The 25,407-nt window shown below is 35.2% G+C and overlaps 1 protein-coding gene across 6 annotated transcripts in view; it reads left to right on the top strand.

Annotated features, from left to right (window-relative positions):
* Window positions 1-25,407, top strand: part of trio (trio Rho guanine nucleotide exchange factor) — a 1,041,517-nt gene that overhangs the window by 643,352 nt on the left and 372,758 nt on the right. For all 6 annotated transcript variants that reach the window (XM_081765424.1, XM_081765422.1, XM_081765425.1 and 3 more), the window contains 5 exons: window positions 401-570; window positions 4,085-4,256; window positions 10,417-10,578; window positions 17,234-17,416; window positions 22,929-23,048. In XM_081765424.1, the coding sequence (XP_081621550.1) occupies window positions 401-570; window positions 4,085-4,256; window positions 10,417-10,578; window positions 17,234-17,416; window positions 22,929-23,048 (807 nt within the window). The remainder of the gene's footprint in view (window positions 1-400; window positions 571-4,084; window positions 4,257-10,416; window positions 10,579-17,233; window positions 17,417-22,928; window positions 23,049-25,407) is intronic.

Genomic DNA, 25,407 nt, shown 5'->3' with positions numbered 1-25,407 from the left:
TTGTTTTATTTTCGAGTGAAGATAAGAAATTCCTCGTCTCGTGGGCATCATTAGTGCTCATTTTACAGAAAGTAAATTCTATCCTGAGCCACATTTGGACGAGGATAAGGCGAGAAATGAAACCCAGCTCTACCGTGGAGATTGAACGCGAGCTATCCAGTTGGTTGGTAGACGTCTTACAAGCTACTGTCACGACTTCAATTAATTGGTATAACTACAAAATAAAAAATTTGCAAATACGAGGTGTTACTTAAGCTAGTGCACTGCATTGGAAAGATGTTTTGTTATATCACTGAACTAGAACATATTAATATTTCTGTAACTTTTGTGTATGGATTGATGCACATGCAATAAATTAGAAGTAAGTATACATCAATTGAAATCTTGTCTTTCCCTGTAGTTATCTAATTGGCTGGATGAATTAAGGCAGGAAATTCAAAGTGATGAAGCTCCAGATACTTTAGAAGCAGCGGAAAGAGCACTGGAGCAGTGTGGCCAACAGAGAGACTCCTCCCTCGATGCCTGTGTTAGTACCATTGCGGAGGGAGAGACGTTGTTGCAGGAGTTGCAGTAAGTAACAATTGAATGTTCATTTATGTGCAAAATTTGCTTCAAGAATCAAACCCGTTTGAATGATTTCTAAAATCCTGCATGTTCACTCCGAATTAAAACAATGTAAAACACAGAGTCCAATTCTTTTACGGTTTTGAGATTTTTAATACAAGCTCACATGTTCAAGCATTCTAGATATAAATAAGAAATAAAGGCTTTGAGTGTATTTGCTGGTTTGATATACGACTGGATTTTGCTTATAAAGTATATAAACAGGTAGAAAGTAATAAAATAAGTATGATGAATAAATACTGATTCATACATTTTACTTGCAGAGTGGATTTCTTAGAGTTAGTCGTGTAATTAACCCTAAGAACTGTTTATAAATAACTTTCGTTTTCGCTTTTTAAATGGGGTTCTCTGGTAGAGTGTAGAAATTCTAAATTCAGACGATTGTTAAACCACGTAGAATAATTTTCATCATCCTGGTGTTGTTAAACTCTACGTTAGTAAGGGTTTATATTACTAGGACATGGACTTTCAGATAGATGTTGAATATGCAGTAGAATTCAGTGCTATCATAATATTGCCCTCCTTTGTATTAACAGAGAAATATCCATGTGCTGAGGCAGATAGAACTCATCGGCTATAACATTATATCGTAGGATAAACTAGTTGTGTACGTGTACTCACTCCATTATTGAAGGAAGGAAAAAAGTTAAATTGGCGTAAAAGGAGCATTGAACTCTGCAACAGCAACAATAACAAAAGTTTCCAGTACTGTCAACCTGAAGACACTGTTCTCGGTATCAATCCAAAGATTGGATGACCAGTTACAAAGAATACAGACATTCTGCTCTATTCTGTTGCAGATGAAGTCTGTGCATCTTATACTACCATCATACATGCTTTTCAGGATCTTTATGTATCAGGTCACCTCGAACATCCACCATAAATGTATTCCAGAACTGCAAAATTACACTTTGACACAGAACCATAAGCAATGGTTACAATAGATCAGCTTTATGAACATAAATGTCTTTCGGCCAGGTGAATAACCAGAGGAAGATTCAAAGATATGATTATGAAAGGGAGCAGAAGGCGATGTTTTTATGTTTGTATATATAGGGTGAAACTACAATAGCTGTCATTCAGATTTTATGTTCTATAGTTCTATCTATATGCTGAGCAGCTTTAGTGGGTATAGTACTATTTTTTTTTTTTTTTTAATTATCAGGTGAACCAAAAGTCTTCATGTAGTTTGACATAATTCCAGATTCCATACCAGAAGAAAAGCTTGAACTATCGAAATAATCAACATTTTTAGGAAACCTAACATATCTAACTTCTCTAGTTCGTGCGCGATTTTTTTTCTCACTTCAGTTCGTGCACGCTTCCTGCGAGCAGTTTAATTTTGTAAAAGACATGAAAAAAGATCACAAAGATTTTGCCTAAAGTGGATCAGAGACGAACATTGAAAAAGGGCTATAGCAGCGTTTCCCAACCTTTTTCAACTTGCGGCACACTACAGGTGTAACTTGAATTCTCGCGGCACACCCTTATTACACACACACACACACACACACACATATATATATATATATATATATATATATATATATATATATATATATATATATAATTACTGTTATTATTTGTAAATATAAAATACCGTGGTATTTTTCTGTGATTACTGATCTCCTTAGAGAGAAGAAAGCTCGATCACTGATTTCCTCCGTGGTAAACCTTTGTGCTTATTTTTCATTCTAATTTTAAAATAGAAAACAATTACAATGAAATATAGGACTGGGGTTTTTAAAAATCCAGTTTCTCTTTCGAAAACTGTATCTAGCCTTTCACTAAAAAGACGATCACTAAATAACGAACATATAAACAAATCTCCTGTACCTTTAAAACACAAATGTAGGTAATTTGTATGCATGTTTGCTTTGTTGAATTTATTGAATATGTTAAAATTTCAAGTTACGAAATAGTCTGCAACAATAAAGAAACAATAATGGTCATGAGAATGATAAATACGTTTTTCAACATTAAAAATGCACACAAAAGTAACACAATATGAAACTTAAAATTATAGATTTTTAGTAGAGGTTCATAGTAATGTGAAATACAAATATACATTTTCTCCTACGTCTTGCAATTTGGTTCCTATAGAATTAATAATTTGTTTCGATTTCCTCGCGGCCCATTCGCGGCACACCAGTGTGCCGAGGCACACCTGTTGGGAAACGCTGGGCTGTAGACTCAATTGAATTGTATCTTACAAAGGCCTAGTAGACTTACATCGAAGCATTTGACCGAAGGATAAAAAAATGTACTCTGAAATACCATAACGCTAGAGTCGTCCTGTATTTAGTAATATTCAACGTATTTATTTTACTTGGCGTCCCTAAACCTCCAGTAACACGTAAGTTGTGCAATAATAGAAGACTTAGTAACGAATTTTAGTTTTCAAATATTAGAAAAAAGGAGAAAGGTTTTTGATTTGTTGTTCTTACATAAATTATTAAACGGTAAAATTGATTGACCAGAATTAGTTCCAGAAGTATTATTACTGTCCCAACAGGTAAGACTAGAACAGCAAACACAGGGACATCCTGTTGTGGAAAAGCAAGAACTAATATATTACATAAATCTCTCCTCTGTGGAAAATGTGTGCTTCATATAACAGAATGATTAGATTTCATGTAGTAGATGTATTCAATATGTCAGAAATCAAGTTCAAAAAAAATTGTCAGGCAATAACTTCTGTATAATTAAACGCCGTATATTTGTGTATGCATAATAGTGTATGTTAAATAATTATATATACGACACTATAACTGGGCATTAAGCCTGTTGTGTTGCCCTTATGAAATAAATAAATTAAATAAATAAATAAATAAATAATGGGTACAAACTTCAAGTGACGTACACAGAAGTCGGTAATTGCAGGCTAGCAAACAAGTGCTTGTTCACATAGCTCATAACTGGAATGAAAAGCATGAATAAATTTTATATACATATTTGTAGAGATTAAAAAGCAATTAATGAAATTGAAAATGTTTGTTTAAATACATAAAGTAGGAATTCTTAATGTCAAAACGAGATTGAACATTAAGGAAATCAATTTGTATTAATTTCAGAATTTTGTTTCGTAAATTAAAGAGACTTTTATGTCTCCATGGAAATTTTAGCTTATAAGTTCAAAGCGAGTGACGGTATTTAATAGTTTACTCATTGTATATTATATTTGTTCTGCGGCATGACTTATATTTTAAAACATTTGATTTTTATTTAAGAATGAAATTTATTAGCCTCACGTGACATTATATGTAAAATACAGAAAATTAATTATTTCGTTGGGTAGATGAAGAACGAATCCAATACTTTTGTTAAAGTTATACCTTCACGAAATAGACAATGTGAGTGCTACTGTAAATAAACATTCTGCGTCTGTCGGAAAAATGTGGAAGTACCTAAATTAGGTTTTATTGGATAACTGTTAATTATTTCATAATTTCTTTCATAGGAGCGCTGGCGTAACATCTGAAATGGATTCTACTGGATCTGTGACAGCCGTGGAAGCAACTTTAGATCGGCTTAACAAACAGCGTGAAGAACTGGAAGAACTATGGGCAGCGCGAAAGTTAAAGTTAGATCTGTGCCTTCAATTGCGTTTATTCGAACGAGATGCCTTAGAGGTAAGATGTTTTAATTATTACTGGCACTCGCTAAGAATTGAATTTTCACGCTACCTTATTTCGTAGACTTTCGCTTCTCTTTGGTGAGATATTCCCATATCACAATACCTCATGAAATAATTGCCGAACAACAACTATATTTTCTACATGAAGATTGTATTGGCAGTTTATGCCTTTTCGTGGTCAAGCGACTAATGCACATGTTCTTTCCGTGTGCGAAGTCTTATCCCCAGTAGGACTAATCCTAGGATAACGTTAGTAGTGGTAATAGGGATATTAAATTATAACCTATTCATTGTCCTGTCAATTCAAGAACTACTATAGTTCATTCACACAAATAATATCACATTGCTAACGTGAATTTACCAACAATGAAATGCCATATTTCCTTACTTCGTATTACATCAGCGGTTGAAAATTTTTGGAAGTGTTACCATCGGAAACTAATTTATTGCTTTCTTCAAAATTTGCCTTTAAATTTATGTGAGACACTTCACTTAATTCATCTATTATCTGTCTTGATCCCGTTAAAATTCTCTACTTGTTCAGCATGCGTGCTACTGACACACCTTCCATACTTTCACAAAATAAGTTCTCCAAATCTGACATTTTAAACTTCACATTTTATTTTCCAACATGTCTTTTTACTTGAGACAAAATTAAATCGATTACTTGCGAGTCTGGGTGACACGCAAGTAGGCGCAGAGTATATACTGTGGCTTCCATTAAAATTACAGGCCTGAATGTTTTAACTTTTCGTCTGGGATTTTGAAAATACTATGTGATATTTACTGATTTGACCATGCAAAGTACACAAATGGTATCCATTCTCCATTAGTAGAGTTTCTTCAGAACCTTTCTTTCCCTTCAGTCAGCAATATCTCGATTAGTTTGATACAGATTTCCATTCTTTCCTGTCCTGAGCGATTTCCTTGTGTTTTTTCTTCCCTACATCTTTTTGATCAATAATATTTCAATCGTGGCTTTCTGGATATTTTTCCTGGTGCCGTTGTTTCCTTAATCAATTGCGTGGTTTGTTCATTCTTATAATGTGTTCAATCATTCTATATCTTATTTCCGAAATTGTCTTCAGTATACTCCTTTCTTCTTCTGCCATTTTAAACTCTTCATTCGATACCTTTTCCAACACTCGTCTATAGCACTACATTTTGAAAGCCTCAATGGATTGGTCAAGCATAAAATATTTCCACCAGTACTTCCAGTATTATTTCTTTGCGGTGCGTTCCAAACACATGAACTACGTGCGGAATTTACAATTGTAATGTACATTCATTAATAAATATTATACTGAAAGAGAGAATTGCAATTTTCATTTAAATTTCCGAAAGGAGTTTTCAAGAACAAATAAGTCAAAGATAAGATAGGTAGGGAAACGCACTTACATGAAAATAAGATGAAACATACATCGGTCTATGCTTTCTTTACCTACCAGACGTCCTGTTCGGAACCAAAAATAGCAGCTCTAGATCCTTGTACTTTGGCTGACAACGGTAGTGACGAAATTACTTGACACATCCGTTCTGCGGTGTCCTTCGTCTAAAGCTAGTGTTTCACGCCCATACAACGCCGTACTCCATACATATGCTTTCATTAGAGTTTTCTTCAGTTTTGTGCCGATATATCTGGTCCGAAGTTTTTTTCTTCAGATAAATTCTGTGCCTTAGCTATTTTGGATCTTATTTGCGTCTGTTATCGCTCGTTATTTCACTCCCTAAGTAACATAATTCACACCTTTGTCATCAGGTGATTTTTGATTTTTCTTCTTGATCATCTCATAACTCTTGTTTTGTTCTTGATTTTCAGTTTGAATATGGTGCTGAGCATCTCTTGCGTTCCATTTCGGTCTCCTGGTAATGTTTTCTCACTACCTACTAAAAGCAAGATGTCGTTCGCAAATGTAAGCCTGTGTATTTCCTCGATATATTTATTTATTGCTTTCTCAATGTAGAGATTAAACAAAATGAATAACAGTTAATGCGGGTCCTCAAAATTACTATCATAACAATAATCATGAAATTGAATACCAGGATATTTTTCATACATGTACGTAACTTTTATTCCCTTAAAACAGCAACAAACACATAATAAACACACACTGAAGCATCATTTAATTACTAGAATTTCAGGACGGGCCATTGCAATAGTCATTATCATAATCAAATCCCTTCTCGTTTGAACTACATAAGGACGTTTGGAAACGTTTCCATGGGCAAATGGGCAAGATTACTTTTACCGAAATATATAAAGTTAAAGAAATGAAAAGCATTAATATCATTGAAAGCAGAGCTAATATTTTAAATCTCTCCATTTCTTCTCAGTTGTAGACCGGAACAGTCTCGTAATATGTTTACATATGAATGACCTTAATCACGCTGTTCTATAATGTTCACCTTCTGATGCAGTCTTCCACCGTGCTCTTCGCTTCAGTGTTCACTGAAAATGTGTCTAAATGGGACTGCAATGTGTGTTATTTTGGGACTCGCGTTGCGTTCCAACTTTTGGAAGTTTGTCCGCATTGTTTCAACCATTTCCCTGTTTTCTGGATTTTGCTTCTCATCAACTTCCTGTGGGTCAACCAACGTCTCTCAGACTAGACTGGAAAAGGAAAATCATATTCTCAAACTGCAATCCCAGTAACAGTCCCTAAACTTATAATTATAATGCATTTGCAATGTGCGTGTTTCAGTTTCTGAACTGTCAACTCGAGACTCTCATATAACTCTTTCAATGTACGTAACAGAGTAGGCAAGAGGAATTGTAGCTACTTGTTTCCAATGTGGAAGAAAACACGTTCCAAATTCTTGCTTGATAATTCAATTCACTGGATCCAATACCTTGGTTTAAGTGCTCCTAGTTGTAATGTCAGTATAGTACAGCAAATCGTGTCCTGCACATCGCAAATGAGGGTAGCCTTACGAACAAGTAATTTTCTTTTAGGCATGACCATATGATTTTCGCACCTTCATTTGAGAGACCTTGTTCTTTTACTAGAATCTTCAGCTTCCATCTTTGTGAAAGGATTTGGGGTTTTCGTTACCGACACTTCCATTGTAGTTACAATCTATTCCAACAGAAACATTAGATGTAACATTATTCAGATTAACAGGCAGAATGAGTACAGAAATGGCAGGTTCGTAAGAAACAGGTCTAATTGTCGAATCCAAATAAGGTACAAAATTTTATGCACGTTTTGGTGTTGAACTAAGAAACTACAGTGAAACAGAAATAATAATGTAATCCGTTTGTTTTCGCCATGACATTGGAACGCCTAAAAGTGATTTTAATTAATCACTGAGACGAATAGTTATCTATCTCAAACTGATGAAATTGTAGCTGAGATGGTAAACATTTATTCTAATCATGTTTCTGTCAAATATCTACATTTATTTTTGATTTTAGATGGTTCCCTTTTTTCGCAGGATATTTAGGAGGAGTCCATTATCATCATCATCTTTCCAAGTCGTCTTAAGATTCTCTTCCGCTAGTAGGTTTGGGATCTCTCTTGCATTAGACTCAAACAAAGACAATTTTTATTGTTTGGGCACATATCGTATTCTTGGAAGAAAAAAAGGTACATATCTGCAACAACCAACCTGTATCCGAATGAAGGATTTTACTAATACTATGGACTTAGCGTATTATGCCACAAGGTAGTGCTGTACTTCATTATCACTTAACTGTATATCCAGGCAAGCAATAGCACATATACATCAGTTGCATAGTAATGACCGGTAATTGTGCCAAAGCATGGAATCAGGAATATATCTTGGGTATAGAATAGAAAATATCTTGGGTATAACTCTTTAGTATTGTTAACTGAAATAATGATTAAGCATTTTAAACATGATTAAACATTGAAACATTGAAATTGAATAATCATTAAACATGTTTTAGTATTGGAAAAATAATGATTAAACATTTTATCAATACAATTCCTTATTTATGCACCGAATAATATTCAAATATACATAATCACAGACAAAATTAAATAATACATTTTTTCTTCTCAAATGTTACTCACTAAATATGCAGAGCACTTTCCATCTGCTACATTTACCATTGTATATTTCACCAATGAACGCAACCAGGATAAAAACAGAAATAATCAAGATATATTCCATTTTACAAACCACTAAAGTTCGAACACATTCAAGGAACATTAATACCCACTGACACTTGGTCACTGGCAACTCAGCAAGAGACATTCCTAATCTCTACCTTCCAAAGGCAATCTCTGAGTACGGATATGTTTCTGATTGGTATAGCAGACAGCGTATAAAGTAAGTTACAGAGAAAAACTGACATTTTGTATGTGGAGCTAATATATATATTCTTTCAGAACCATTTTGATCTAATTTTAATTTGAACCGGATTATTTTTTCTCAGATTTTTTTCTGCATTGTAAGAATATTATGAGTGAGACATGCCTGAATATACTAAAGAAAATTATGGTCATATAGATTGAAAGTATGGAAATCTTCAGTTTGTGAAGGCACTCGTTTGCCACCACGATCTACTTCATTTGGTTCTTTAATTTTCAAGAAGTTTGGAAACATACATTTGTTCAATTCAAAACGATCACTTCATTTTAATTATATATATATATATATATATATATATATATATATATATATATATATATATATATATATATATATATAATATTAGTGGTGTACCCAGACAGCCAAACATTTGTAAAATCACCTTCTTCGTTTCATCAGCTTGTAAAATATTGAAAATAAAGTGACAGACTCAGTCTTTTTTCTTCAGCAACCACATTCTATTGAGAAAAGCATCTATTTTCCCTTGACACAGACCTCTGAAAGGTAACAACATTACGTCACTCGATGGTTCGAACAAAATCAATTAATCAGAGCAATCGTGGCAGATTTCTAGTGAGGTGTACAGGTTCACACTTCCACCCTTGGAGACAAGAGATTGTCTCCCGGCTGGGAAACTGCTGCTAGTCTTCGTCGAGGTTCAGCCCCGCTAAAGCAGTCGTCTCCAACGTTGGATCAAACCAGATCGAGTTTCCACAACTGATATTCGATATCGTCGCCCCTAGGCTGTAGACACGATGATCCATCGTCTATGAATTATGTTTGTCTCTGCATCATTGTGTTTGAGAGCCGTCTGTCGAGCCGTAGCCGCGTCGCCATCTTCCATGTTACCGAGGAAGGACCAATGATTGTCACGTTAAAGAAATACTATGCTTGTCCCACAGTTAATCTCTTGTTGCTATTTCACCCCTTTTCACCATTAAGCTAAGTGTTGAACTTAATTAATGCATTTCCAAGCATAATCTGGTATTATGTAAGATGCAGGGGAGGTTTTGTCAGCTTCTATCTCCGATCATCCCCTATATTATTGAGTTAAATCTAAACTACAGGTGCTGATAATCACTACATGTAAATTGGCTCCGACCGTTGTGGTGTAGCTGTGGGGACTATTCTTATCAATCTATTTCTGGAAAAAAAAAAAAAAAAAAAAAAAAAAAAAAAAAAAAAAAAAAAAAAAAAGGCTGGGGCATCGCTAACGTAAAATACAATCACGACGGAATTCATTGTTTTGGCTACCTGCGTCACATTTCAGAATATTAAAAGCTTAAAATTATTTCCTGTGAATGAACTCACCTGATTCTGGTCTTCGAACGAAATTCTGTTTTAATCCTGTAGGCCTACAAACAAAATGCCACACACATGAAACTACTAGTATCTGTCCGATTTGTGAAATTACCTAGGTATATTATGAGGATAAAAAAAATTGTGCATTTCCACGTGGAACCCTTAGAATAATGTTTTCTCTCTCGTTCAAAATCCCAAAATTATTTTTCGATACCCTATTCACGATTTTATGTGTAATTTGTATCGGAAAGGAAACTAGATTTGAAGATGTTTACAGTTTTGTATTCGGGTTTAGCGATTGAAGAGGAATCAAAAGAATATACTACATATAATTTCTTGTTATCTTGTGTATTGTTTACCTATTAATTTGAAGAAAACAATTTTAGTGTAAAGTTTTGAACACACATCTGTTTTTCTACACATAATTATACGATTTTCCTTTGGAACAAAACTATTGATGATGTACATTTGGAAATGTAGCTCACGTTTTTCAATACAATATTTATCGTCTACAGGTATCATCACAACTAGAAATGTGGTCCGAAGAACTGCAACACAGTGAATTGAGTGCAGACATTCAGAAGGCTGAGCAGTTGTTGAGGCTTCACAATGAAAGTGTATCTCACATGCAAAACACAACATTTCAGGTGTTGCAACGAGGGCAAGAATTAGCGCAGGTGAGTAGTAAACTTCAATTTTATCTTCTTGAATCATACATATATCTATTACTTATCTTTATATTATCGTCGAAGTAAAGTCTCTACTAGATCAGATTAGTTTTTCAAAATAAGAATATTAAGGTACCGTATTGTCGTGTAGTTAGCATGCATGTCTTCGCTGTACTTAGTCTTGAGTTTGATTGTCGGTCGGGACGCAAATATTATGTTGACTCAGGACTATGAGGAGAGCGATGCGAACTCCACAAAAAAGAAGAAAATAACCGCAGCGTTGAGTGCACATTGTCGAGTTGTACATTTCTTTTTGGATGTTCAAAGCTCTTTCTCGTAATTTCATTGTAATATTTTTATATATTGGTGACCACAATGATATCCACTCGTAAAGCTTCATGCGGTATCAGTTGATATCAAACACACTTGGTAGATCATCCGTGGTTATAGGTATTGGAGGTACATATTGTTCTTCACTAACCCCAAAGGAAAATGTCACAGGGATTTAGATCCATTGACATTGAGGACCACTTGCAGACCATCTGATCACTTTGTTAATCGCGGCCAATCCATCTGTGTGGGAATTGATTGTTGAGAAATTTTCAGACAGCGAAATAACAGGTCTGCGGTGCTCCATTTTGCTGAAAAATATCATAAACCTCGCAGCTAGTTCTGGAATCAACCAGTTTGTTAGAATTTCCAGGTAACTTTGCCCAGTAACAGTGTGTACCTCAAAAATAAATGAATCGTATACAGTCAGCTCTGATACAGCTTAGAACGTTAATTTATGAAGACTCATTTTTAACGTCCAAAGTGGCATGCCTTTTCTCACTCACCTGTATCTTCATATTGTGACTCTTGACCTTTCTACTTAGGTTCAAGATCACCTCATCACTGAAATGATCTTCAACAGCAGGGTATCGATGTTTTCTATTGATGCTTGGAGATTCCCGCAAAATTCAAATCTCGTTTCATTGTCTATTAGTATAACTTTTGCGCCAATTGGTGAAACGCAAGCGTCTGCATAAAATCTTGCTTATGGTGCTTTACGGGACGTATAACTCTTGGCTAGGTTTTCGCGGTGACCATCCTGGGGCTGCACAAAAAGACTTCTCTGCAGCTTCTAGAACTTGCTCCGAGACTGACATCCTTTCCTTTGTTGCGGTCACATGTATACCTGTTCTTAGTGAAATCGTTGTACTACTTCGAAATGAACTTTTCAGTAGGCGGATCTGCCTCGTATATTACCTTTGAAAGCCACAACAGTTTGTTTTAGCAAATTCCAATATGCACCACTGTATATCTATAGGATGAGCTCCATCTGGGATTTCACTACTTTCTAACAGAAGAAATGCACAGAGAGATTGTGAGATAGAAAAGATTTTGTATGCTAATGAATATGTGGTCATCATACTTATAAATACAGTGATTTATAACTAGAAATCAAGATGTGTTTTTGTGTTCTTGATATATACAGTGTTTCTTGTAATGTGATTTGAAGTTTCTTATATTGGAGACATGTATTTCCTTTAATTAAAATTATATTAACGGTTATTCCATGGTGACAGGTGCAGCATTCAGATGAGTGGTCGTTACCTGCGAATTTGTTTTTTCGCTATATTTATGTACATGAGTTTGGTTTCTTTCTTTCCTTTTTCCCTCGACAGATAGATAGGTCTCTAATCATGTCGTTTTCAAAATTAACTTACTGCTTAAAAATATACCGGGTGGACGGAAATTAACTCCATATTGAAAATTGTTTATAGCTTTTTAAATATTTAACCAGTTTTCATGAAACAAAAAAACATTTTCTTCTTTATAATAGTACAATTTATTACTTGATATCTCAGTTATGTAATTGTATCAGTGATGGACCTAGACACAGCGTCTAACTTTGTGTTAGCAGGTTCACCTGGCATCCTGGTACAAGTATGGCAGTCCGTGGTACAAGCACAGAGATGGTGGCGAAGTGTGAAAGAACCTTGTGCCTCGGTAGATACGAAGACCATAAGGAATTGGAACTTAAAGCTAGGACACGGTTCTATAGTAGATATTAGGAGATGCTATCGTCCTTTAACATTTAGGACGGAAAAAGTGTGCAAGTAGTTCAGAAAATGTTCACTATAAGTTCTCAGAAATCACAAAGACAGGCTTCTTGCAGAAATGGTTTAACCTGATACACAATCCGAACTGTTCTGAAGGAAGAGTTGCATTTTCGTCCATGGAAACCACATTACTGCCAGGGAATTATCGCCGAAAAATTGTGATCACTGGTTGGAGTATGGGGAAATAACACTTGCTTGGTATGAAAACTGGTTCGATCTTTAAGATAGTATTCTATGGTCAGGTGAAGCCGTGGTTCATGTGTAGGAGGGGGCTGGGGGAGTATTAACCGGTACAATTGTTATTACTGGGCAAGAGAGGATCCGAGTGTGGTTGTTTGAAAAAGCAAACATACCGTTGGAGTATCTGTAAAAGTATGTTACAAGCATCATAACCGTTTATAAATATTGGTGGATAATGTCGGTGCTTATGTGGTATTTTAGCAGTGCATAACAATTCTACCATTGTAAGAAACAAAAAACTTTTTGTTTCGTGAAATTTGGTTAAATATTTAAAAAAAGAAGTTATAAACAATTTTCAACAAGAAGTTAATTCCCGCCTATCTTGTACATATATATGTATTTAAGAAGTTATGATGGGTGTGACTTTCCTGTTACATGACTTCACAAGCTACCAAAAGTCATTAGAAATTTCTATGAAATAAATCAGGAGGAGTTTATTTTATTTTCAAACGGTAACGATTTATTTTCAGCTCTACAATAATATTATAACAGCATTTAGGTTATATATGCTGTTATAACCAGATATACAGACCGATATACATTACGATAATTCCACTGAGCTAAAACAATACGGAACACGTGCAAAGTTCCTATATCACAAGATTAAGGTTACATATTTGTTGTAATACATTAAATTAAACAAAGGAAAGTCCCTCTCGCCTTAAATCTTCAAATCTGAAATGGTCCAAGGCTATTGATAAGTTCCTAACTACATCAAAGCTTTCAAACAAAATGCCATCCTCTTCACGCGAAATCCAGTAAATCCGGAGTGGATGCATATATTTCAATGAAAGTTCTTTCTTTTTATAATCAATCTTAATGCAGCAACCATGTACTGTTCACTCAGAACTGTTACTTTGGAGCGGTTTGCAGCCTCGACTGATAGTGATACCAACAAGAAATACCCAACCGAAATAACTTCGAACGTTACTTGAAGTTTTGCACGGAAGGTGTCAGTCACACTGATCGAAATTTCTTTTATTATTTTCGTGCTATTCTTCGCACCAGAATATAATTTTCGTTGAAGTGATATTTTGAGAGTAACAGGGTGTTGAAACTGTGTTGCTCCACTTACATTGTAACATTTGTTTGCAATTGTAAATTTCTTCAGCAAATGCATACAGTATTCTTATTTCGGAGAGCTGTTTTACACAATGATAGAAGTCAACAGCAAAATTTAAAATCACAGATCTAGCTTTAACTTGAGCCCATGACTGCCATTAATATATGATCCAATTTTGTCTACTGCCTCTATACATGGAAACTGACAAAGAAGTTCCATTTATCTTTTACACCAAAGTCTTATTTGAAGTAACAAAGATAATGAAGAGTTTGGCGATTTTTAAATTGTGAACTGCGTTGCCGTTAGAGAAAATCTTATTTTTCGCTAATTTAGGATACTTATTGTCTAGTTTTTGTATAACAATCATCAGGAACACCACAAATAATTTTTCTTGTGAATTAACTCGTGACTTATCTTGCCTGCCTAGTGACCATATATTGGTGTGTCTTGCTACCATGCGCAAGACATGATGATTCTGGTGAGCTGCTGGAATCTCATCCTTTGCAGAAGATATTATTGAATATTTTCGATCTACATTCATTTTACTAGACATAGGTGTTTCTTTATTCAGAATAGCGGAACTGAACATTTTTAACTAAGTTGTTAAATTGGGTTTTTAACCCATTTATAATGTCTTCAAGTGATCCATCCTATCTGTTACTATTGCCACGTCACAAAATTAACCCATATCATCACTCCGAAGTAGTGCCTCGAAATCAGTTTTACAATCAAAACAGAGACCTACCGTGCACTTCTTGTTATTTATATCTTAGCAGAAAATATTGAACAATATTTTTTCATCGAATGGAAAATCTGTAACCAAGTTCTTCAGAGCTTGAATAAGGAAATCAAACATGGTGTGGTATGAAACACAGATGTTGTGCGGTATTTGTATGACAGGCAGGACATATTCTGGGCAGAACTCATAGAATTTTGACGTCATTAAGGAAAAGAAAATAATATTAGTCCTTTTCTTGTATTATTTTTGCTAATGCTTTTCTTCTGCAGAGAAATCAATGTCTCGATAGCGATCTGGTCCAATGTAGGTATAATTGGAAGATTTAGTTTACAGAATATACGTAAGATATGTCTAATTTGATCTCGGTAATAATGAATAACAATTATACATGGACCGATTCAGGGAGACAGTTCACCAACTATAAAATTAATAGAAATCAAAGGTCACTTTTACGTACTTCACACTTGTCACAAAGAAATGTCACACGCGTCTTGCTCTATTTAAGAGATTGGAGAGTGTTATTTTCACGATATTTCCGCTTTATAAATAAAATCACTTCGCTGCAGCGACGAACTATACATATTTTGTCTGACGGGAGTGACTTAAATCTAAATTTCAATATATAATAATAATAATTAAACATACATATAAATTATTACGAATTATGTTGAATTGTTTACACAATCCTATTTTCGTAACAATAATCATTTATAGTTGATAAACAATTGACTGCAGACACATATAGCAATGTTGACAAATCGTAATTTATAAGCATTTAAGGGATCAAATACTGCTTGCAATTAACACCGACGTTTATATGTAGTCAAACCGCTTTTATGATCACTTATACAGATTTCATGTATTTAACTTTTGATTAATTCCAAAACTTTTGTACTACCTAATAAATTACAATTGAGGTTATAATTACATGGGCGCATGGGGGGGATATTCAAAATTAACAAAAAAAAAAAAAAAAAAAAAGCTACTTTCCAATGAATCCTCCCTTGAAAAATTTAAAGGTTTTGACGTTTCGGAACTCTCAGCTTTTTCCTTCCTCAGTGGCAAGGTAAAAAGGATTAATACGGAAAGGAGAAAAAAGGAGTAAAACCAGGAATACATACCACTATATAGAAGTAACGTACAAAAAAGATCCCGAGATGAATAGAGCAGAATGAAAAAAGAATGAACTGAATAAAAAAGAACGTAGTGTCTGTGTTAGGCCACTATTGCCAGATCCAAAGTATGCATCAAAGGTAGGTACCCAAGTTCGATCAATGTTGCCAGTATCAAGGTTCAATGCAGGTAGAAAGTCACATGAAGAAGGCATGTCAGGTTTAGCGCTTCATCTAAAACAATATTCACATAATATAAAACAAGTTAAGGTAATAGATTCAGCAAAATCGAAAAAACAACGGGAAATTAAAGAATCGTTCTTTATTCATAAATACAAACCTGCATTGAACCTTGATACTGGCAACATTGATCGAACTTGGATACCTACCTTTGATGCATACTTTGGATCTAGCAAAAGTGGCCTAACACAGACACCACGTTCTTTTTTATTCAGTTCATTCTTTTTTCATTCTGCTCTATTCATCTCAGGATTTTTTTCGTACGTTACTTTTATATAGTGGTATGTATTCTGGTTTTACTCCTTTTTTTCTCCTTTCCGTATTATCCTTTTTACCTTGCCACTGAGGAAGGAACCAGCTGAGAGTTCCGAAACGTCAAAACCTTTAAAATTTTTCAAGGGAGGATTCATTGGTAAGTAGCCATTTTTTGTTAATTTTACAATTGAGGTGGTTTACCCACTTTTGCATGAAACGACCGTTAAATAGAAATAGAAAAAAAAAAAAAAAAATGAAAACCTGACAGCTATATGGAGCCTAATCGATATGAACTAGTGTTGTTTATTATAATTTATCTGACGAAGCGTGAATGAACAATGTGAAACAACATTCTACAATAAGTTCAAACTAGCATGAATAAGAACGTTGTTACATATCTGTTACAAATGAGATTATTACTAGGAATGTAAGGTTAATATGGAGCGTGTTGCAAAAATTTGTACTGTTCACAATCAGTGAAAAGATCAATGATCGAAAATCATATATCGTTTCGTTAGTACATTGAATTGCACGTTTGTTGATATGCAGTTTTTTGATTGAGGCATCATATAATATCTAGTAAAATCTTTATTACGCAAATTTTAAAACTATATCGAACTAGGAAACATCCTATAACTGAAAAAATAAATAATTAATAAAAGGATAGTTCGTAGAATGTCAAGTCAATGGCTCATTTTATTTATTTCAGTATTATTAACAGCAGTATGTAATTTAAAATCACTAGGAATTTTATTTGAAGGAGTGTCATAAGTACCAAATGTCGATCGAAGGTTATTACATTAAGAGCATTTAATAGTAAAAAGAAGAAAGCTGAAGGTCTTTATATATATATAAACTCATTATTTGTGTATTGTTTTTTCTTAAATAAGAGATTCATTTTTCTCTCCAGCTCTTTGAAACATCTGGTGTATCGTTAATGGCCGATAGTCAATATTCAGCTCAAACGAGAGTCCAAGTTTTATTGGAGTTCTTGCACGAGCGAGAAATGGACTTAGAAGACTTAGCAGAAATGAAGCGCGTCAAGTTGGAGCAATGCGTCCAGTTATGTCAGTTCCAAAATGATGCGAATCAGGTAAGGATACACAGTAGTTGTAAATATAAATTATGTATGTCAATCGTAAATATAAGTTACGTACAGTATGTCAATCAAAATGGTTGCTGTTTCCGATTAAATTAGATATAGAATTACATCATTTCTTTTTCTCTTTTTCAATTGTTTGTTTGTACCTTTGCAAATCATATTCACATTTCATATGTATTCATATTCATATTCATATATTCATTATAAAGTTATGTTTAGGATTGAATGCAAGACTATTGAAAGAGAAAAAGCAATATTTTTTGTACTTTTTATTTTATTTTATTACTTTTTAAATGGTGATCCTTAAAATTTAAGGGTGAGCCAATTTATGCCAACGATGTATAGGAAAATTGAAATATTAGGGTACAAATAAAGGGGAAATATAAGTGTGTGTCTGGTTCAAAATCGATGCTTTCAAATTTTGATGGTTATAATAATAATAGAAAATCTTCACAAAAGGTTCTCTTGATTCTTATTTTACATATAACACTTGATGCTTGTTAAGTTAACGCAGCACATTTTTTATACTTAACTAGCATGAATGCCCATTCTTCACATATCTAAAATATTTGAAAGTAAATAAATGAGTGATAACGAAGAACAACGCTTGTCGTCTGTGCCAATTCCCAGGCCAACTGACATGCACGGGAAGAATAAAGTTTACACAGATTGAAAATGAAGACAAGTGAGTTTTATTTTGCAGTGTAAAACTACGATAGATTTCCAAACTATGGGAATTCAATATTCAAATTTGAAGTAGAACATGTATAAGTAATAGGTTGCAATAGGGGAATAAGATCAAAGGATACAATCGGTTCCTCGGACGCTGAATCCATATAAAAAAAACATTACTCGCTATATCTTACTGCTTTGGCTCTATGGAGCTTAACATTAAATCTGAAAGTAATAATTGATTTCTATCGCTTCCGGTTGCAATAAAGAAATAAAATCAGAAGTGAAAAATACAGGGTGTCCACATGAAACCTCCCTGATTACAAATATTAATTACATGGAAACTGTTAGTGCCAGAGAATAAGGATTTGCGGCATCTTGAAGAGCAGTTCAGTTTTTTGTCTGTGTATGCGCTTCTGTATGGGCCCCGTTAGTAGCTCTCAGAATGTCTAGTCAATATTCAATGTTCTGCCATGTGTTGTGTAGCATGCCCGGTGTGATCGAGTTGATGGCTTCTTTTATTTTGTGACAAAGAGCAGGAATATCACGTACATATGTGGCGTAGACTGTGTCTTTGGCATAGCCCCATAGGAAAAAAATTATAGGGGTTATGTCGGGAGATCGTGGTAGCCAAGGAGTGGGTCCATCACGTCCAATCCATCGCTGTGAAAACGTTCGGTCTAAAGCCCTACGAACATCTAAACACCATTGCGGTGGAGCACCATCCTATTAGAATATCACGTTTGGTTGCAAAGGGAGTAGCTGTGGAAAAGCAGTGTGTTCAAGCATGTCCAGATAAACGGGACCAGTTATTGTGTGCCCCAGAAAGAAAAATGGTCCGATAATTCTGTCACGTCCCAAAGCACACCTCGCATTCTCTATATATTCACGAACAACGTATGGAGCTTCGGAACCCCAAATGCGCACATTGTGACGATTCACCTTGCCTGATGTGTAGAAGGTTGCCTCATCACTGAAAATCACCCTTCCCAAGTAATCGGGATCATCCTCGATCCGTCCGAGAATCTCCATTGCAAACCTGAATCTTTTTGGTAGGGCATCGGGCTGTAATGCCTGAAGGATTTGGACCTTACATGGATACAAACGCAGTCGTTTATGGAGCACCTTATGGACCGTGGAACGTCGGATGTTCAGCTCCCGTGACGCTCTGCGAACTGACTTTGTTGGGCTTTTAGTGGAGGCCTCCCTGACCTCATTCACAGTTTCCTCAGACGTTCGTGCTTTGCCTGAGCCAAGCTGTCGGTTGACACTCCCCATGGCTAAAAATGTCTCAAACCATGTTTTAATGGTCTTGACCCCGTTAGTACTTTTGTCTAAAGTTCCTTTGCACGGTAATTGGTGATTTAGTCTCAATCAACCACACCTTACACTGCGCTCTTTTGTGCTGTTGCCATCTTTGTTCATGAACATTTGCAACAAATAACAAAAAATCCTATAAACTTTGTTACTGAACACCTGTTTGAGTTGCTCTTCAAAATGTCGCAAACCATTATTCTTTGGCACTAATAGTTTCCATGCAATTAATATTTGTAATCAGGAGGGTTTCATGTGGGCACCTTGTATTTCTACTGTACTGAATCTACATCAAAAACTGTGTATTGCTATCTTTCTATTTCGTCCATTATGCGATTAGTGTCGTAACCGAAAAATCTTAGGGTAAAGACATACCGAAGACACCTCGCCATCTAGGTCGAGGTTTAAGCCGCGGTCGCTACCTCGATGTCTAGATCTAGATGGATGAAGGGCGCACATAGCAAGGAGGTTGCACCCTCGCTATAAGGTCTCAGTTTGAGGAGAAACATTACTTTGACGCGTGTGAAATTATTACATAAAAATCACTGGAAAACGACATTTTGAAATTGAAAGGACCAAAAAGTTTATAAATAGGGATGGACGCGAGACGAGACATGAGAAATGCCAAAGTCTCGTCTCTTGTTTCGCAAAAATATTTGAGTCTCATCTCTTGTCCATCACTATCAATAAATCAAAGATTTTTACATTTTTTTTAAATTTTCTGTGAAGAAATCTCCTCTTTTAGCACTAAGCGAGAAATCATTTCCTAGTAAAATAATAATTATAATAAAAACAGGTATGTCTTCAGGTTTCGAGGTAGAGGGGGTATTAACTTCAGCAAATGAAGTTTCGTCACTGCAATTCCATTATTAAACGTTTCCTCCCTATGGATACGCGCCTGTTCTTACAGGTATTTCTTTACCTTATATTAGTAACGAATTTGGAAGAAACTCCCCTTTTTTATTAATCTAGGAATTGGGGGTGGGGTGTGAAGTTTTTAAGTATAGATATGATTAACAGTAGCTTCTTTTTTCTTTAGAAATTCCACAATTTACGGACTTCAGCCCGAGAGCCCTCTCCCTGTAACTGCCACTGTCTTATATAATAATAAGCTAAAGTATAATTCTCAAATAAATATGAATAACTTATCTGACATTCCCATTTCAGTTACTGTTTTCTTCCATTCTCTATTTAAAACGTGCCTATTATGATGTTTGTGTTTCTTTTCCCATATTGTTGGAACATTCCTCAATAGTTCTACTAATATGACTTTCATAATCAAATTTAATAGTGCAGTGAAATACTCACACGAGCACATACTCACACAATCCTCTACAGACGAAATTCTAAACAAATGAAGAAGACTTTATTCCGTGGAGCGCTTCAGGGAGACCAATGAGAACACGAGCCACAGCGATGCCCCTGCTGAACAAGCGATGCCCCGATGTTAAAGCAAACTCGGTTGTTTATCATCGCTATCACTAATTCACTCTCGCGGTCGACCTCTAGGCCGCGATGTAGTGTACATCTTCAACATGCGCTTACGCATTTGAATCCATGTGTTTGTGTCAGTATCGAGGGTGCTACCGTGATTTAAACCTCGAGCTCGATCGCGAGGTATATTCTACCCGTAAATTTTCACCCCTTTCAACAGGTAGAAAAAGTTGAGACAAAACTCATTCTCGTAACCCTGAATCTGTCCGAAAACCGTTTCTTAAAATCTCTTACCGAATTTGCTCTATGGAAATCAACGTTGGAACCGAAAAGATTGATTTATGTTATTTCCGGTTCGAATAGGGGGTTAACAGAGGAGATAGAACATATTCTTGGGACACAGAATCGATTGCAAAAGAACCGCGTCTCGATATCTGTTACCGTTTTTGCTCTATGGGGATCATTGTTAAAACCGGAAATCGTTTATTTGTACCATTTCTGGGTAGAATATAGCTTTAAATGAGGAGTTGGAACCTATTCTTTGGACACTGAATCAATTGCAGAAGAACACTTCTTGATAAATTTTACCGTTTCTGATCTTTGGAAATCAACGTTAAAACCAAAAATGGTTGATTTCTTCAATCTCCTGTTTGAATAGAGGGCTAACGGAAGAGATGGAACCTATTCTTGGGACGCTGAATCGATTGTAAGAAACCACATCTTGTTGTCTCTAACCGTTTTTGCTCTAAGAGGATCAGCATTGAAACCGGAAATTGTTGATTTCTACAACTTCGGTTTGAATAGAGGGTTGATGAAGAAGATGTGTCTCTTTTTTGAGACGCTCAATGGATTGCAGGAGAACTGTTTTCGATATCTTTTATCGTTTTTTCTCTGTGAATATCAGTATTGGAACCGGAAATGATGGTAAATTTCAGCCACTTCTAGTTTCTGTAGAGAGTTATAGGTAGACAGGGGGTTGTTGTGATTTATTTTCTTAAGACTCTGAATCGATCGCAAATGAACAGTTGTTGCTTTTTATTAATGTTTCTGTTCTATGACGATAAACATTAAAACGGGAAATGATTAATTTAATCCACTTCTGGTTCGAATAAAGGGTTAACGGAGGAGATGGAACCTATTTTTGGGATGCTGAATCAATTGGAAAAGACAGTTTCTCGATCTCTCTTACCGTTTTTGCTATGATACCTGTCAACAGACAGACATCCGGACGGACGTAGTTCTGTGAGGCTTCCAATACTTACGCATAGCATCGATTGGGAGTCCAAAATAAATCAAATAAATTACGAAGAGCAGCACTTCGACGTTGCCGCCCCTATCGATATCGAATCTAGCTGACATGCATGGGAAGAATATGGATTTTGTAATTTGAAATTAAAGAAATGAGTAAAATAAATAATAAACAACAACACCTCATTGCTGCCTCTGTCAATTCCTGGACTGACTAACATGCCTGTTCTTGCCTAAATTTGGCATAAATGTGATTGGGTGATCACCAATCAGCTTAGCGATCCCAAATCTAAGTATTCAGTATTAATTTCGATTGTTTTATATTGTTTTTACATATGATGCCCTTTCTACCCCTTCAGATGGTGGTGATAGCGGAGTTGAATTTGGGCTTAAACAGTATTGGTAGTGTCACTGTTCATCTCAATGATCCCGAAAACTATTGGTTCTATACTAATATCGTTCGCTTTCGATTATTTTACACATCTCTCCTTTCAAACCCCAAAGGAATGATACGGGTATCTTACACTTACAGTATTTTTTCACATTTTACGTCATGTGTATCAAAATTTATATTATTATTATTATTATTATTATTATTATTATTATTATTATTATTATTATTATTATTATTATTATTATTATTATTATTATTATTATTATTATTAGAAGAAGAAGAAGAAGATTTAGTTATTTATTTCTGCTCTTAACTGTTACCTGTTAATTTTCAAAAAACTTTTCTTATATTAGTAAAATTTTCGATTATTTGTTTGACGTGAAATTTAGTGTTTTTACATACTGATACGATTCTCTTCAATTATACTAATTAATTTTGTAGGTTATTAGTTGGATACGTAATGGTGAAGCAATGCTGATGGCCAGTTTCGCAATTCCAAGTGGCTTACAAGAGGCTGAACAGCTGAAGAAAGAACATGAACAGTTTCAGGTTGCCATTGAGGTAAAATAATATATTTTATAATAAACACCATAATTTTTATAACTTTAATACCAGTTTACAATAAGCAGTTCGTATATTTTCTGTTCATAAATTCTTCAGTTTGTCCTCAAGAATATGCATAACGATCCTTAGGATGACTAAATGCGAATAAACAAACAATCAATCCACCTTATAATTCTCTTTATAGTATTTTACTGTAGTTAGTTTGATAAATGTTAATAAAAAAATGTTAATTAGGTAAGAAAAACATGTTAAGTGAAAATGCGTTTGATTCGATGAAGGTACAAACCAAAGGACGTTCGGTACGTTGATGAAGTGAATATTGGCAAAAGATATGACACTAATAAGCTTTGTTACACTTTATTCTAGATAATCTGTTGGGAGTGAAAGAATGTATGAGAATCGAACTCAGAAAAATAGATATCTAAATTTAACAATCAGATTTTGATCATTTAACTTCTATAAGAACTTCCGTAGATTATAACGAAAGAAAAACGAAATCATCTTTTGTGTTCGTCTTCCCATACTGAATGAAAGTTGGTGATATGTCATATACAGTTCATTGTATGTTTGCGAAATTTTCATATTCAGGTATTCATTACTGAAAGTGCATTTCAAGAGAATACCAAAAGCGAGTGTACTTACTCAAAAAAGTCGAGCGTTTATTCAGTAGTTTTTAGTTTAACCAATTTTTGAATGAAAGTGATTTTTTCATCTTATTTATTTATTTATTTTTAGTTCAACGTTCCTACAGGCAGGCACGTAGCCAGGATTTCGTGAAGGGGGGGGTCCGTGACATGAAATACTGTGGTCATCCCAAAAGGGGCTCGATCCTTCTAAACTATTTTACTGGAACATATATTGGTTCGTTTAGCCAGGATTTCGTAACGGTGGGGGGGGGGGGGGAAGTGACATGAAATTCTGAAGGCACAGGAGCTCGATCAATCTAAACTACTTTACTATCAACATATATTGCGTTGTTAGGAGAATAAAATGAGGATATGTTGGCAAGTATTTTAATAACAAACTATGAAGAAATTTCGAGCAAAATAATAATAATAATAAAGAAAAAGTATTGAAAAAGATTTTACAATATTTACGTCCTTGTCCTGTTTATTCAAATATTACAATTTTCCTTTCGTTATGCCCTCAATTATTATAAAAAGTACATACTCAATACTGTCTCGTAAACTATCTTCTAATATAAATAAAATAAAGAGTTTGTTTGTGTGTTTGTCTGTCTGTGTGCGACCTGGGGACCAGACGAGTGGACCGAGAGTTACCAAATTTTGGTCAGGGGTATCTTGGCCAAGGCCCCAGATCAAGACGAAGCGTTTTTTAAATTTCTAAACAGGGGGTCTCAGGGGGCGTTTACCGGAATCGGCTTGGGAATCAGACAAATTGACCGAGAGTTACCAAATTTTAGTCACGAATACCTTGGTCCAGGCTCCAGACCAGAGTTAAACGTTTTTGTTCGAAATTCGAACCAGCGGGATTTCAGAAGGGCGTTTACCGGGACATGTAAAAGTAGTAGAAAATGACCTATATTTATTTACTTATTTAACAATCACCAGATACAGATCTGAGGCTATTTTACACTGGATATCCAACAACATTAACAATGGAAAGAGTTTGGGAAGGTATCGGCCAGGGCCTGTTTAGTAGGTACCATCCCGGCATTTGCCTGGTAGGACTGAGGGAAACCCTGGAAAATGTCAGTCAGGATGATCAGCAGCGGGATTCGAAGCCACGACCTCTCGAATGCGAAGCCAACGCTCTACCACTTGAGCTATTAGTATCAAATTCATATTTTCGCGGTCGTTGAAATCAATGGTGAAACTCGGATCGCATTAACTTCCAAATTCACGATATTCGGCTCCGGGCCGGGGTCACCGGAGGAGGGTGAGATACCAAGACAGTAATGCAAAATGACCGATATTAGTGTCAAATTCATAGTTTTCGCGGTCGCTGAAATCAATGGTGACATTTCCATTAGCGATGACTTGTAAATTTAGTTACAATTGTATGCGGGCTGAGAGTCAGCGGGGGTGGATACCGAGACATGTAAAAAATAGCCCAAAATGACCGATATTAGTATCAAATCCATAGTTTTCGCCGTCGCTGAGATCCATGGTGATACTCCCACAGGCGTTGACTTCCAAATACAGCCCCTGTGGCGAAGCATGTGTATGTTCAACTAGTTTTACAATATATACGTTCCTTTCTCTGTTGAATCAAATGCTAACAGAACTTTCTTTCAACATAAATTTTTGTTTTTATTATTCCGTCAATTATTGTCGGTTCCAAATGACAAGTTAAAAGAGCAATAGAAAATTGTCCTTGAAATAACATGTTTGAT

This window comes from Thermobia domestica, chromosome 7 (assembly GCF_964235325.1).
Source record: "Thermobia domestica chromosome 7, izTheDome1.hap1.1, whole genome shotgun sequence".
NCBI lineage: Eukaryota > Metazoa > Arthropoda > Insecta > Zygentoma > Lepismatidae > Thermobia > Thermobia domestica.
This window is presented reverse-complemented; position numbering and strand designations above follow the sequence as displayed.